This window comes from Carassius auratus, chromosome 46 (assembly GCF_003368295.1).
Source record: "Carassius auratus strain Wakin chromosome 46, ASM336829v1, whole genome shotgun sequence".
Classification (NCBI taxonomy): domain Eukaryota; kingdom Metazoa; phylum Chordata; class Actinopteri; order Cypriniformes; family Cyprinidae; genus Carassius; species Carassius auratus.
This window is the reverse complement of record NC_039288.1, coordinates 10,339,612-10,355,635: the sequence shown is the minus strand read 5'-3', so window position 1 is coordinate 10,355,635 and position 16,024 is coordinate 10,339,612. Positions and strand designations below refer to the sequence as shown.

General features: G+C 37.3%; 3 protein-coding genes across 3 annotated transcripts; 1 reads left to right on the top strand and 2 right to left on the bottom strand.

Moving 5' to 3' along the window:
* Nucleotides 1-400: 400 nt before the first annotated feature.
* On the bottom strand, nucleotides 401-2,996 carry LOC113064130 (chloride intracellular channel protein 1-like). Its single transcript, XM_026234716.1, has 6 exons — nucleotides 2,720-2,996; nucleotides 2,251-2,360; nucleotides 2,007-2,132; nucleotides 1,681-1,787; nucleotides 1,240-1,415; nucleotides 401-1,067 (listed from the first exon to the last, which is right to left on the bottom strand). Exons 1-6 carry the CDS (start codon nucleotides 2,753-2,755, stop codon nucleotides 903-905), a joined length of 720 nt encoding a protein of 239 aa, XP_026090501.1. The 5' UTR covers nucleotides 2,756-2,996; the 3' UTR covers nucleotides 401-902.
* Nucleotides 2,997-6,642: 3,646 nt separating this feature from the next.
* Nucleotides 6,643-10,390, top strand: LOC113064129 (alpha-(1,3)-fucosyltransferase 7). Its single transcript, XM_026234715.1, has 2 exons — nucleotides 6,643-6,939; nucleotides 7,998-10,390. The coding sequence occupies exon 2, from the start codon at nucleotides 8,005-8,007 to the stop codon at nucleotides 9,076-9,078; it is 1,074 nt and encodes a 357-aa protein (XP_026090500.1). The 5' UTR covers nucleotides 6,643-6,939; nucleotides 7,998-8,004; the 3' UTR covers nucleotides 9,079-10,390.
* A 206-nt stretch (nucleotides 10,391-10,596) lies between these two features.
* Nucleotides 10,597-14,652, bottom strand: LOC113064128 (POU domain, class 5, transcription factor 1-like). The gene is made up of 5 exons (XM_026234714.1): nucleotides 13,072-14,652; nucleotides 12,871-12,982; nucleotides 12,634-12,764; nucleotides 11,708-11,872; nucleotides 10,597-11,616 (listed from the first exon to the last, which is right to left on the bottom strand). The coding sequence occupies exons 1-5, from the start codon at nucleotides 13,819-13,821 to the stop codon at nucleotides 11,353-11,355; spliced, it is 1,422 nt and encodes a 473-aa protein (XP_026090499.1). The 5' UTR covers nucleotides 13,822-14,652; the 3' UTR covers nucleotides 10,597-11,352.
* Between the last annotated feature and the right edge of the window lie 1,372 nt (nucleotides 14,653-16,024).

The window sequence follows — 16,024 nt, the reverse complement described above, 5'->3', positions numbered from 1 at the left end:
TATATATATATATATATATATATATATATATATATATATATATATATAACTAAATGTCGTTAGTAATTTTATTAAGAATATAAATGTGTTCTAACAGCGTTGGTGTTTCATATTTATTCCAAAACATATTCTATTAATATTGTTTAATGTCACGCATAAAAGCAACAACAACAAAAAAACACTATTTATAATAATAATCTTAGCCAGACCATTCATTCAAAAACATGCATATGGAACATTCCTATTAACTATTCCTATTCCCTATTCCTCATTAGCTACTAATTATGTAACAGCCCACATACTTTGTCTTGCTGACTGTAGGAAAATTTGGTGACACAACTCAGTGTACCTTTGTGTTTCTGTAAGTTCTCTTAGCTTGACCAAATGCAATCAAGTTGAGCACTTTTCTTCCATAAGAATTTTATTGGTTTACAAGCAGTTTTATACATTCTGGACATTCAAGAGTGTCCTTTGACATCAATAACATCAGTGTAAGGGTTGTGTAGTCTAATGCTTTGTCTTCTTTTTTTCTCACGGGGTAGAATTTCAGACCAATTATGTCTCATTTCACACAGACCTAAAAACAACATTCACAGACGTTTCTAAATGAGTGGCTATCAAACAAATGCAATCCATCAAAACCACAGACAAATGTGAGACACATTTAAATACTAAAAATGGCAGGAACAAATAAGGCAGGCATCTGGTATTCACAATTGTGGTTTTTATATGATGAACGAAAACAACCTCCACCCATAATATACTCTGATAAACAAAATTCCCATGAAGAATATATTTATAACAAGGGCAGTTTTGTGGTACACATTAGACCAAAAAAAAAAAAAAAGCTTTACAAACAATTCTACACAATCTTTGTCCTCGTTCTCCTTTGAAATCCTGTTTCACTTGTTGAGATATTTGGCCACTGAATGGTAGGCAAGCAGAATCTCCTTGTCTTTGGGGCAAGTGAGGTGGAACACATCCTCCTTGTATGCTTTGTCCAAGTACTTTGTGAGGCCTTTTAGCTCTGTAGGGATCTCAAAACCACGGTACTTCTTGCACACCACCTATAAAGTCAACAAAACATTTAGATCTATAAACTACATCAAGTTTAATGACCATAATGAAGACTTCACTTCATTCCCCATTCCCTCCACTAAGCATCAACTGTATTATATCAGCACTACAATATACACTTTACTGAATTTTTCGTCTAAATGGGAAAAAATGACAAAGAACCTTGACAATGTGTAGTTTTGGAAGCAGGTTGCAGTCAGCAAGAGAGAGAGCATTTCCGTCCAGGTAATGTCTTGTGGATTGGGATGAATCTGGATTCTGGTCCAGTTCATGAGGAAGAGGAGTCAACAAGTAATGATCCAACATCATCAAACTCTTTAGAAATTTCTTCTCCAGCACTGAAAGGCACACATTAACCATAGTATTGATATTCAAATGTATCTATCATCTATCTATTATCTATCTATCTATCTATCTATCTATCTATCTATCTATCTATCTATCTATCTATCTATCTTTCAGTATCTTATATACCGATTAGAGCAACAAGTTTTCCCAAATGCTTCAAGTCTTCAAGCTAATTTCTATGATTCACCGCCTTCTGATCAGTTACAGACTTTACTGTTCACTGGAGAAAAAAATTCAAAGATCATTGACCCTTACTGTCATTGAGCCCAGGATTGGGGTTTTTGATATATGCTGAGAATTTGTGAAAGATGTCATCTCCTGCTGTGTTAGACTCTTTATAGCGGCAGCATAACTTGGGATATCTGTAATGCAGAAACAATGCAAAACAAGCTCACTGGGTGATGCTGACATCATTTTTATTTTCCATTTCATTATGTAAAAGGTTGAATTTGTAGTGGAACACATTTTGGCATTTTGTACAAACAGTAAGATACTGTTTTTTTCAGGGATTCTTTTATATTTCAGGAGCTCAGAACATAATATGTGAAATCTTTGATCTAGTTCTATGAATGCATACTCACTGTGGGGGAGCAAGGGTCTCTTCCAGAAACTCTTCAATTTTGTTGGTGTCCGTACGGACCTCTCCATTATAGATGAGGAAAGGGGGCTGAGAACCTGGAGCCAAGTCCTTTAGTACCTCTGGAGCTCTAGAAACAAAAAAACATTTCTGAAAAAAATATCTTGTGTCGATCTCAATTAAGCACCCCATTTAATCTCATTGTCGTCTAGGAGAATCTGAGAAGAACTGATGTTGGCATCTCTCACCTCTTCATGTCCACTGTAGTGAGGGTGAAGTTGGCCTCCTTCAGCCAGAGTATCATGAAGAGCCGCTGACAAAATGGGCAGTTACCAACACTTTCACCGTCATCGCTTGCCTTAAGACAACATTCAGTTAGCAACCCTTCAAAACGCCTAAAATGGAATTTATTTAATGTATAAGCAGAAATGAGTAACTACTTCCTGAAAAAAGTATGACAACAATAGCAGGCATTAGCATTAAGATGTTCATGTTTTTGCTTAAAATAATTTAACCTTTTATAATAAGTACTAAATTCAGCAAGACTAATTGGAGGCCACCAATGTTGTTTTCAAGGATTTTACATAGGAATGATTTGAAGTACAACAATTTTAAGCAAGGGTTAGCTCACAAGAGACAAACTTTTGCGTCTCATATCTTTAAGAAATCAAGTTAAACACAACAACAAATTGACTATATAATTATTTAAGCTCTAACCTTGACAAATAGTTCAATCTTTGCTGCTTCAGCCATCTCTGGTCCTCCTGTACCTCTTCCTCTTTCTGCAGTGTCTCAGTTACCCAGGATCTCTTGCTGTCTTAGGAGGAGGATCTCAAGTTCACACTTGGATGTGTCTGTGTTCTGCTTGGACCTCTGAAGAATCAAGCTGATGGTACTAAAAGCAGCACCTTTCCTTCTTCCTCTCCCTACCGCAGTTTCTATCGTTTTCCTTTCAGAACCCAAACTCCCACCACACCCAATTGGTCTCGAGTGTTTTCGGAATACCTGCCCACCGGCCGAACCTGTCCAACCTGTCTCTTCCCTCATTCTCTGCTGCTTTAGTCATAGCGAGTTTCTTTCCAAACTGCTCTGTTCCGTCCTACTCCCATCATTCCCCACTGCTATAGAGGCATAGACAATGTCTATAGTAATTTCCCCCAAGTTTACACAAAAATAAATATTCTCTTATCATTTAAACATTGTGATGTTGTTTCAAACACATGATTATGTTTTCCTTACATTTACCACAGAAGGATATGTTTTATTGTATGTTCACGCTGCTCTTTTCCATACAATAAAAGACAATAATAAACATTTATGTAGCTAAATTTTGTGTAAAAAAAAAATTATGAGTGAGAAAATGATAACTGATTTACATTTTTGGATTGATGAAAATGTATATGCTTTATTCTGTGGTTTTGGTTATTTGGTTAACTTTTTTGCCATCAAAAATGAAACGATACTTTTAATTCCTGTATTTTTGATCACTGTCGATGAACTATGACCCTTGATCTAAATTTTCTTTGATGGTAAAGGAAAGGGTCGGGAGCGAGTGTTTTTTTTTACTGGAATGAGGTGTGACATAAAAAAAAGTATACAATTTGAATACTTATTGTTTCAATCTGTATTATATGTTGTAACCACACCAATTTTATTTTATTATTATTTTATTTTATATTTATATTATGTTATTTTTTTGTTTCAAAATGTAAAAAAAAATTTGACACTTTAACCTAATATTCTTTAATTGCCAATATTATGATTTTTATTAATTTATTATAGTTTTGTGCACAGATTTTCTAGAAAATCTGTGAAATTCTGAAAATCTTAGTAGCTGAAAGAATCACTAAATTAACCAAAATAATTTATTTAAACACCCAAGCTACTACATGTTAACACAGAGGACACATGTCCTAAATCACTGCCTTTGTTCAAAATAGTCTGAGTCATTTAACTATTAGTAATGAGTTAAAGAAACGTCAACTGAACCAGTTTTAATCTGGAAAAGTAGAGTATCGCCCCTTGTAAATATTACCAGGGTAATTATAACATTAAGGTTAGATGCCAAAAGCAGGCGCGGCTAAATATTCACCCAAAACACAGACCTCTATATAGCTAAACTAAATAAATAAATAAAAACTGTAAATCTGTTCAGCAGGATTTTCTTGACAATTTTAAATCATAAAGTGCGCAGGATATATTAAAATTCATCGCAAACTTCAGCAGGCACTTAAAATGACACTGGTGTCCTCTCGAGCTCAACAGCGCCCCACAAATTGTACGATATAAATCTGTGGTGAAAAGTGGAACTGCAATACTCTCTAATTGAGAGCAATTTACATTATTTTCACGTTACCTTATCTCGCTCCAGACCAGGGGTATGCAACCATTAACATCAAAAGAGCCATGTATATAATTCACGTGGAGCCACAAAATATATTTGATCCATAAAATTAAGATAAAACAGCATATATCTAAAGTTTTATTAATTTACATTTTGTCATTTTGCAGACGCTTTTATCTAAAGTGACGTACAATTGGGGGATACATAAAGCGATTCTTCTTAAAGAGGCAAACAGACACTGGAAGTGCTTAGTCATACCAAGTTTTAGATATTGTTCAAATAAGTACAAGTTAGGAGAAGAAGGAACATTTCTGAAAATGTTTCCAAATGAAAAGTTAAAAAAGTTTCCAAAAATGATTATTTATTTTTTCTGAAAGTTTCCATCAATTTTTCAACCCCTTTGCAAGCCTAATGGCAGCTATTTGCCAACTTAGCAGGCATTACAACCATTCCATGGCAGATATTTATGGAATATGCACACATGTGTGAAAGATTTTGATAACGGAATGGATAATTTCACATATGATGGCTCACACGATGAGGTTGACATTTTCATGGATCAACTGTGTTTTGTTCAAAAAGCCATGTGCATTTGCATGCATGTGCCAAAACACAAGAAACTGATTGTTCAGACGTCTGAAATTATTGTTTTGAGGAAAAAAAAAACCCTACCTTAAAAACATTGTTTTGTGAATTAATACATTTTAATTAGGTGATGAAAGTTCAAATGTCATTTTAGTGTTTTCTTTTTTATATATATAAAAAGAAAGAATAAAAGAAAAGAAAAGTAACACTGCCATCTACTGTTGAATTTGGGTAAAATAACTCTGAAGCACAACATTAGTCACATCACCTTAATACAACAGCAAAAGCACAATGAAAACATGACTTTCTTCTGTGAAGCAAAAATGAAAATATATTGAGGAATATTTCAGTTGTTTTTTGTCCATGCAACGTCAGTGGGGTCAAAAACAACATTTGACTTGTAATTTTATGAACAAACAAACAAAAAAGTATACGTTTTCAAAGTATATATTTTTTCATGTTCCTCAAAAGAAATAAGGTCATACAGATTTTAAATGAGTCAAAAAAGTGACAACACAGTTTTTTATAGCATTGGTCAACCACATTCACCAAAGAGAACATATTGGTCAACATTTCCAAGAAGTCATGCTGGGCTCAGCTGGTATTTCAGTAGGTCGTTGATGCAATGCTTGGTCTGTTGTTTAAAGCAAGAGTCAAAAATAAGTGATTAGGATCCAAAAACACCTTTTAATACTAATAACATGAAAATGAAGAGTTGAGTTCACATTTATGTACAGTGCTTTATAAAGATTGTTTCAAAGCAACATCACAGTAATAAGAAAACAACAGGCATATTGATGTAATACCATTCTTCAATTACGAAACAAATATAATTTCAGCTGTAAAGCAGCTCTGTGTTATTACTCAACTCTGTTTTGTTCAGTATTGACTCAGTGAGTTCAATAATAGTGTGAATGCTGCCGAGTTCATTAATTATGAAGCAAAATAGTTTTAAAGTAGCTCTACATAATAAAAGTGTGATTATTTAAAACAATCTTAGCAAGCATATTTCAATTTTTTAATTATTAGAAACTAATTCATATGAATTCTTATTATCTCTTATGACACCCATGTGAAAGTTACGTTTAGGGACGGCCTTCATGGTTACTTTCTTCTACAAACTTAAATTTTTTGTGCGATTCACCTCATTAAATTATGAATTTACCTTTATTCAGTGGTAAAGCAGCACTAAGTTATCTCTCTCTCTCTCTCTCTCTCTCTCTATTTATAAATGTGTTATTTGTTATACATTAAAATAAAGTAAATAGAAAATCTCAAAAGACCCCATGCATGTCACATTGTTTTTACTCATATGTCTGTCTTTTTGATGACATTTCTACAGGTCTTTTTTCTTGGGGGACATTAAAAATGAGTCACTTCTCACTTCTCTAAATGAAGGCACAGGCGGCAACAATGTACGGATGAATGTGTGAGAGTGAGGCACAGAGTTTCGTAAATGCTCACTTCCTCCTTTAGTATTTTAGTGCCCTCTCTGCACAGAGTTTAGAAACCGCAATCGCACAACAGACACTGATACATGCACTGATACACACAGAAATGAAAACGCTTATACCACGTTCCTCACTCATCCTGCCCTTTCAACCATTGTTTGTTGTAAATTCAATACTTGGTTTGTTTAAAAGGTTCAAAGGTCAGGTAGTAAACATCAAGCAGCAATTTATTAGACAACATCTTGCACTGAAAGGTATTGCATCCTGTTCTACAGTCTTGAACTGTTGATAAGGAAATGTGGCATGTGTCAGGTTAGATGCTTTAATGATCAAGGGGTTATGCAAAATGGGAGGGGATAGATATCTGAAAGGGAGAACATAAAATAAAAGTGATCTTAACAGGAAGCTGTTGTTTCCTTTGAGACCGAGTCATTTTCGCAAATCTTTCCATCATTAAATGACAGGACAAGCCTCCACCTATCCTCCACATTGCAACTTTTTCTCGAGGGACTCGACAGCTGCGGTCTTCCCCACAATACACTTTGCCCAAAACACAGGTAAGAATTCTGCCATCCCTTGATCTTTTAATGTGCTTTAAATTTTAATGTTCTTTAGAGCTTCTGCATTTTTACATATAAGCATCTGTCTTTTATATTCTTTCTCTTACATTCCTGAATTACAAAGCATCATCTCAGCAGAAAATGTCAGTGAAAAATCTTTGGTTCTTTTTTTATTTCATTGTGATCATCGTCCTTTACATCATACAGCTACATTTATGAAACAAAAATGACTGAAAAGTAAATGGTTTCATTTATCAAAGCTACTTTAGATACCATATTTGCAGTTGCATTCATTTTTTTGCATGCAAAAGTGTCTGATGAAAGGGGAATTACCAAAATGTTTGGCATGTCATGTGTGGCCCATATTAATGATACGCTTGATGTAAAATACAGGTTTTATTAGGCTACTAACATGACTGGAGTCTGAATGGGGGTTAAAAATAAAATAAAAAAATAAATAAATAGTGATTACTGTTAACTAACAAAAACACCACTTTTGGAAATATTCTAAAATAAATAACTGGCAACTCATTGAAAGTACTAAAATAGTAAAAATACTAGATCTACAACTGAAATAAATAAAGCTATACAGAAACTAACAAAAATTTCAAAAGCACAAACTACTGTAACTAAAATGAAAACTGAATATAATTGTAAATATAATTAAATACTATAATAGTTTATACATAATACGAAAATAACACGCACTTTTCATTTCTTTATTTGTTCTATTTGATTTTGTGTAGTAAAAGCTATTCTGACCTTTTTTTGCACAGATACCACACTTTTAGCAAAGAAAAACAAAGGGGGAAAATGTATTGTTTTCTGAAGTGCTAATTTTGACAACATTTGCATGGCATTACAATTTCTTGACTGAAAGACAGAAAGCGAGAAGAGACACTCCCTCTATTATCACTCCGCTTGTCATCTACAGGAAGGAAGAAAAGGACATGAATAAACTACTGACTTAAACTAGACCACAAACTGTAGACTAAAACCTTGCATGATGTCCAACAAAACTAACAAACGAATCACCCGTTCTTCTACTTCCACAGCACGCTTATGGGCTCCAGCATAAGATGTATAGCAAAGTGGAGGAAAAGGCAAGCTCCAAAGACTCTCCTCATTTTATTCCTGGCCATCAGTTTTATCTACAGTTGGTTGCTGGTGGCTGATAAACAACAACAACAACATTTGAATGGCAGCAATGCATCACTCCCAAACAATATCACCATCCTGTTATGGCACTGGCCGTATGGCACCCAGTACAGCCTTGCGGGGGACGTGTGTCTGAGGGACTACGGCATCTCTGGATGTGTGCTAGTGGATAATCGCACTCTCTATGAGAGCGCTGATCTAGTTGTCTTTCATCACTTTGAGCTGAAGCTGCATAGACAGCACCTTCCTGTGCATCTCCATCGGCCCGCCAAACAGAGGTGGGTATGGCTTTCTTTAGAAGCACCACAAAACAACGGCAACTTGTCACCATACAACAACCTTTTCAACCTCACCATGTCATATCACTCTCATGCTGACATCACTGTGCCCTATGGGAAGCTGTTACAGAGAAAGAAACCAGGTCTAGACTTTGTTATCCCACAAAACAAGAGTTATGAAGCCTGTTGGGTGGTTAGCAACTACCAAAAACGGCACAAGAGGAGCGCAGTGTTCCAGGAGCTGAACAAGAACCTCAATGTGCAACTGTTTGGCCTTTACGCTAGAAAACCTCTACCAAAGGAGGCACTGCTTCCAACGATTTCACGCTGTTATTTCTACCTAGCATTTGAAAACACGCAGTCGCCGCAATATATCACTGAGAAGCTCTGGAGAAACGCTTTCCAGGCTGGGACTGTGCCCGTGGTGCTGGGATCGCCACGCAAAGACTATGACGCCGTGGCACCTCCGCATTCATTCATCCATGTGGATGATTTTAAATCTATTAAGGCCCTAGCTGAGTATTTGAGAGGCCTAACTAAAGATCCAGAGAGGTACAATGCATATTTCACCTGGAGGCAAGACTATACGGTCAAATTATATACAGACTGGAGAGAACGACTGTGCAACATTTGTCCCATCTACGGACAATTTCCAACTCAAAAGGTTTATGAGAATTTAAGAGCATGGACAAAATGGTAGATGACTTTTTAATGGGCGATTCACACAGAATATGTTTTAGCATTAAAAATAAGACACTGTCTGAAGTGTCTATCTAAAAGTGGAATTTCTTTTAGCTTGAGAGATCTGGTTTTAGAACACTGTGTCATTCGCAAAATGCTGCAAAAGATGAAAGACGAGAGTGCATTGTTCAACAACGTTTATCTAATGCAAGCATATAATAACTAGTGAAAAACAACAAAATGCAAAAATAATAGGTCTAGAGACGCTTTTAATTTTTAACTGAATGGTTGCATTTTTGGAACCTGTAATGCTTTAAAAGTTGCGAGATGCAAGCATGGTTAAAGGTCAAAGATGTCCATCTAGAGCATGTTTACCCGGGTGGGGGGGCAACGTGGTGGAAAGCAAAAAACAAACAGGGTTGTGCAAAAAAAAAAAGAACATGTGAAGGAGGACTTATCTTGCGCGCTGGGTGTTTAGAACATGTCATTGGTGAGATGGTGCAGAAGATTTGAGAGAAACAGTCAAAGATGTCTATTTGCGCATGACAGAAATACAATATAGAAAAGCAGCAAAAATGCATAAAACAAGCAACAATGAAAATCAAAGACTATTTGAGAGCTGTTTTTAAAAGAATGTCTCATGCAAAATGCGAACACAAAGACCTCTTGTCTAGCATGTTTAAATAGAAAATCTGTGGAAAAACAATGCAGCAAAATGCAAAAGCAAGAGTCACAAGGTGAAAAACCAAAGTGTCAAAGGACCATTTTTAGAACACTGTGCAGTAGAATGTGAAAACATGTTCAGTCACATATGAGCCATTCACACAATGCTTAAGTTTAAAAACAGGCAAATGCTGAACAGTGCAATTGTGGTGCTGGGGCAGTCTAAATGCATGCTTTTTTAAAAGTTGAACTTTTTAAATTGGGGCACATTTACAGTTGTGTGAAATGCTAAAAAATACATGAAGACAGTGGGCAAATGTTTTCATCTAGCGCACACTTGCATAGAAAAGCAATGGGAAAGCAGTGCAGCAAAACATTTTCCTTGTGAATAGCCAAGCACTACACAGGTTACATGATGCAGTATCTTATTTGAATTCATACTGACAGCATCAGCAGCACCATTTGTGTATCAACAAATCGCTGAGCATTCCGGTGCACGTGTGCAAGCATAAAAAAAAACCAAGTTCTATTGCTAACGATGCTACTGGGGCCATGGTGCCAAACTGAAACCACAATGTGCAAACCTTGCTTCCTCTCCTGTCAACATGTCTATATATCCTGTGTACAAGGAATCTTGAAGGACGGAATAAATATTTGCAAGCAAACCAGCAAATAGATTTTTTGGGGGGTGGGGCCAAGTGCAAAAAAACTCAATATGCTTAATTTTTTTTTTGCAGTGAATTGTCAGATCATGGTTCGGTGTTGGATTGCCAGTCTGAACCCGGAAACATTGTTTTAAACCAAGATACTTTAGCTGTACAACAAGTGTTAAAAGCAACAGGTTGATTTTGTCCCAAAAACAAACAAGTAAGAGTCAATTGAAATCGTTTAATTGCTACCCAGTGATATTGTAGGTGTTGAGCAAAATTTCAATAAATTATCAAATGTGGCTTTTCATTTACATTGCATAGGGATGAGCATGCATGATGAACACAAAACGATAAAGGCACACTACCTCCACAGAGAGGCTTCCAAACTGGCAGCAAATCTCATCTATAAAATCACGCTGATATAATTACACCTATAATTATTTTCAATTGTTGGCAAGAGTTGACGAGTGCAAGCATTTAGAGAAAAAGAACAGTGACTGATGTCCTTTGCAAACAATCTAAAAAAAAAAAAAAAAAAAAAAAAAAAAAAAAAAAAAAAAAATCCAATTTTTTTTATATTAAAGAAAAAGAAAAAAGTAATTAGTCAAAATACAAGTCTTGAATTTGCTGCCAGTTCACATAGAAATTTGGAGAACTACAAAGTATGAAGACAAATATGGAAATATACTTTGGAAATCAAATATTGAACAAGACAAACATATGTACATTAAAAATTGATACAGGAGTCATAAAAACAACTATAAAATTCATATCTGAAACTTTGACTTCATGTGCAAATGCATTAGGCTGTTAGTGAACAAGGTCAAGTCTAAATCAGACACTATACAATCAGAGCGTCCCAAGACACATATGAAAAGAATCAAACAGATTCAATGTTTACATAAAAATGAACTCATATGGCTGATTTGATGCATAGCCTGGATTGGAGAATCTCGATTTAAAATTTGGCAAACACCAGTTTAGCTGGTGAAGTGACCCACCAGTCCAGGGTGCAGGATGTTTTTAAAGACCTCCGGTCGGTGGAGGGATGGCATGTATAGGGCAGGGGCACCTCCAGGGTGGGCCGGTCCAGGATAGCCTTGCCCTGGGAGGGTCGTGCCACCCATATGGGGCGGAGGTGGTGGACTCTGCTCATAATACTGTTCTTCAGCGCATTCATCATCAAAGGGCAATGATAGACGCTTCCCCTTTTGTCTACGGTTGCAGAACCACACACGTACTACCTAAAGAAGAAAAGAAAAATAAGAAAAATAGGCTCTAAAAGCACTGACGGATCTAAATATAATGAATCCAAAGACTTTGAGGCATGCCTACATCTCTCTCCAGGCCTAGGTCATCAGATATATGCGTGATCTCCAGAGTGTTGGGTTTGGGGCACTTCACAAAGTACGACTCCAGAGCAGAACGGACTGTGCCTTCCAAACTAGTCCTCCGCTTTCTTTTTCTTGTGTCTATGAACACCCGTTCAATTTTGTACATCTGGAAGATAAAATAATTAAATGGGCGATGAGAGACAAACTGTTTTACATGAGTATGCATGCAATAAAAGTTTTAAAAACTATACAAAGTCCAATTAGGTATGCAAGCACTTCTGGAACACTTTATGCTCACTATTCAATCACTGTATTGAACAGAAGGTTTATGGATGTATTACATAATGATCACGTTTTGCAGGTTGTCTTGTAGCTTGATAGTCTACAGCAGAGGTGCTGCAAATTCAAATAGCAAAAAATAAACAACAAAAAAAAAAGTAAATGCATCTCTCACACACATTCAACTTAATACATTTAATAAAATTGGTTTTGTTTACTTCTGATGTAACTAGTTGGTGCGATCACATATACAGTATGAAGTGTGAAATGGTCTAGTGTGTCACACCTGAAAAGCTCACTGTATACTACAGTATTTAGTAAACCGTTATAAGATCAATTTTTACCCGTTTCACGTAATAAGAGGCTACCTTAGTATTCTGTTCCTAACAGGGAAAATGGTGACAAAGTGAATAGGGCACAGAAGCTGAGAAGGCCCCAACTGAAGGCCCCGCCCTCCTGAAAGTGATTTCGAGAGGGCCCCATAGCAAATTTTGTGAATGGGCCCATAATTCCATAGCGACTCCACTGATTGAAAACAGCCACCGTGTGCCCAAGTAAACAGGCAACGGAGCGGAGGTAAAGTAGTATCAAGTTCAGCGACAGAGGACACCGTTTTGAGCGCCCTCTACAGTAGTGTAGCGTACTTACATCCTGAGGGTTTTCGGAATTTTCCGCCTCATTCAACCACCTCTGGAGCAGCGGCTTCAGTTTGCACATATTCTTGAAACTAAGCTGGAGAGCCTCAAAGCGACAGATAGTCGTCTGACTGAACATTTTGCCTTGACACACACAGAGAAGGAACAAAAATAAATAATTTAAACCGTTAGCCTGAAACAAATGTTCAGTCGTACATTTAGTCCTAGGGTTCAGAGACCTCAAACTCACCATACAGGTTTCCCAGCGCGAGCCCCACGTCGGCCTGCGTGAAGCCCAGAGTGATGCGTTTGTGTTTGAGCTCTTTAGCAAACCGTTCCAAATCTTCTGTGGTAAGATTCTCCTAAAAATTGTGTGAATGGAAAGTTGTTAATGTATACCCACAAACGACAAAGATCTAAATAAACATTTAATATAGGTCAAAAACCTCACCTCCTCCTCAGAATCACTGCACCCTCCACTGGACGAGCCGCTGCTCCTGGCTGCGCTTTGCGCCTGACCCGAAGGGATGTTTTGCGCTGGGTCCCCGTTGAGAAATCCCGGGCTTTCGAACCCATTTCCGGGTGGAGATGGTGACAGAGATGGGGATGATGCGGAGGGAGTCGGGGGAGCTTGAGAAATATTTGCAGGAGCCGTGATATGAGACAGACCAGGCCAAAACGAGGGGTTCCAGGGTGTGTAATAATTCACCCCGTTGGGTACGGATGGTGTCCCGGGAGTGAGATTATATTGTGACATCGGCCTGTTTTCTTCATTGGGGTATTCATCAGCATCCTTTTCAGTTTTTACCACAGCATGAATCTTGATTTGTTCCCTGGTTTCAGCGATAGGCGGGCTGATGTTCGCCGGCTGGGTGGTTGCCGTCGCACCCGCGACCTGCCCAGTGAACTCTGGTGCAGCAAACGGGTACCAGTGTTTAGGTTGCGCAAAATCACCGCCTTGCAGATCGTTCGTTTTAAAATCGCCTGAAAATGGAAAGAAGGTTTGGTGTGTCGCAGAGCGGCTGATTCCGTCAAAATGGCCTTTGTTTAAAAGCAGACTCGGATCCTGAAACATGCCGTGCGCGAACTGGAAGGACGCAGCGCCAAGTCCATCCAGGCCCGGGGCTTGAGGGTACATGGCCCTGTTGACCTCGTAGGGTCTGCAGTCCGGTCCTGTCGGGCTCTGCGGTCTCTCCGTCATCTTCTCAAATAATAATAATAATAATAATAATGTTTCAAGCGTTGAGGCTGTTGGTTTGATAATCAATAACCGGCGATCAGCAGCTCCATGCCAGGATGATCTTGTGGAAATACCAGACTTACTAAACCAAAGTAGATTTCGAAGACTCAGATCGTGCGTGCCAGTATGAGCCTGTGTGGAGATGTGCGCAATCCTTGTGTGACGGCCATCAATTAGGCCTTCAGAACAGGATAAAACTCACCACACCAACTCTTCCAGATCTCAATTCTGATCCTGTCCCACACAGGTTTTCCTAATCAATCGGAGTTGGAGGCTGGAGGCATTAACCATCTCCTCTCCTATTGGTCACCTGAGACAATAAGTCACAGCTGACGGTGAATTTGTGAATGAACTTGGTTTTCTCATTGGATGAGGGCATCTTTGGGAATGAGAGGTGCATCTTTATTTGCATTTTCCAAAAGTGCACACATCATACATTTACTCTTATAAATATTTAACTTCAGTAAAACCTTTAAAAATTCATTAGATGAAATGCATAATAGGCTGTTAATCCAGCTTTCTTTTAGGTTGAGTATTTACAATACAAATAGCACTATGTAGGCCTATTCACGTGTGTGTTTTATATTCATGCCACATTAAGTAAACTTTGTTTCACGAACGTGCACTTAACGAGCTTTCTTGATATTGAAATTATTGACATCCGTGGGAAAATTCACTTTCTTGTACTTGTTTTAAACTCCCTTTAGCCTACCACATTTAATTAAAATGTCATTTTTTTATTTAATAAACCACAATATATATTATTCAACTGTATAATCTGTAAAACTGCATTCACATGCATTTTTGCTGTTCTATTTGACCAAGAGAGACAAATAAAAGGTGAAATGTTTGTCTGTTGCTGATAAGCAATTGGATTACAAGCGTCACATCTCCCACCTTCACGCTGCTTCAATCACTGAAAGGAGCCGTTTATACATGCAAGAGCCTTTTTGGAAATCATATAATTTTAGTTCACCTTTAGTTTTAGACAACAAGGAATTAATTCGAGAAAAAAAAATGTACATGCTTAAAACGAAATGTTATTTATGATACGAAAATGGTACTTGATTAAAATCAAGACGTAGTCAATGAAAATCATAATGTAGACTACATAAGAAAGTTGTCTCAGATTCATGGTGTGAAATCCTAAATTTATGACATTTGATAATCCGATATTCAAAGTGCAGATAAGTGCTCATATATACCCCCCCCCCCCCCCCCCAAAAAAAAAAGGCTACATATTGTTTCATTAGACAGTTTGGAAGAGCTCTGCAGACTCATCGATACAGCTGTGCACCCCCGACAGAGCCGATCGGTGCAGACTGCGGCAGGAAGACGCGCCGCGGGAAAGTGGATGGGGGAGGTATTGTGCCAGAAGAGCCCGAGGCCCCCCGCAGCTTTCAGGTCCAGAGCTGCGATGGCCGGCCATTAGCTGCCTTTCACCAATGAACAATAAGTCCCAACCCTTTGATTCCACCCCTGCCCCCTCCTCTGAAACAAACTCTGACACACTATCCCACAGCCTCTTTTACAGTATAAACATGTACCGGAGTCTTATTGATATAGACCATAGGCCTACAGTCATAGTAGCGCCATGGGCTGTTTAATTTTTGACAGGATCGAAGACGATGCTGTGAGGGAAACAAGTGTTTTCTGTGGATTGTAGACTAGGCTGCTGTTCCACAATATACCAAATATAGATAAGGACAACATGTTCTTTAAGTAATGTTTATGTAACGTTCTTATAACTTTATTTAAATTTGCTATTGTCAGAAAGTTGAGAGAAAACGTTCTTAGGACAACATTCTAGGAATGTAATTATGATGTTATTTGAACATTCTAATGATGTTGAGAGAAAATATTATCAGAACATCTATATCTAAGAAACGCTTTGCATAGGCTAACCTTTAACACACACACAAAATCATATTTGATCATTCTTAGAATAGTAAGTGCTGCTTAATATATATATGTATGTATGTATATATATATATATATATATATATATATATATATATATATATATATATATATATATATATATATATATATAGGAACCTGTCATACCTTTTTCGAGATTCTTTGATTAATAAAATGTTTAAAAAAAAAGTATGCATTTATCAAAGTAGACTTTACTATTATTCTTTAGGAATTTAACACATCC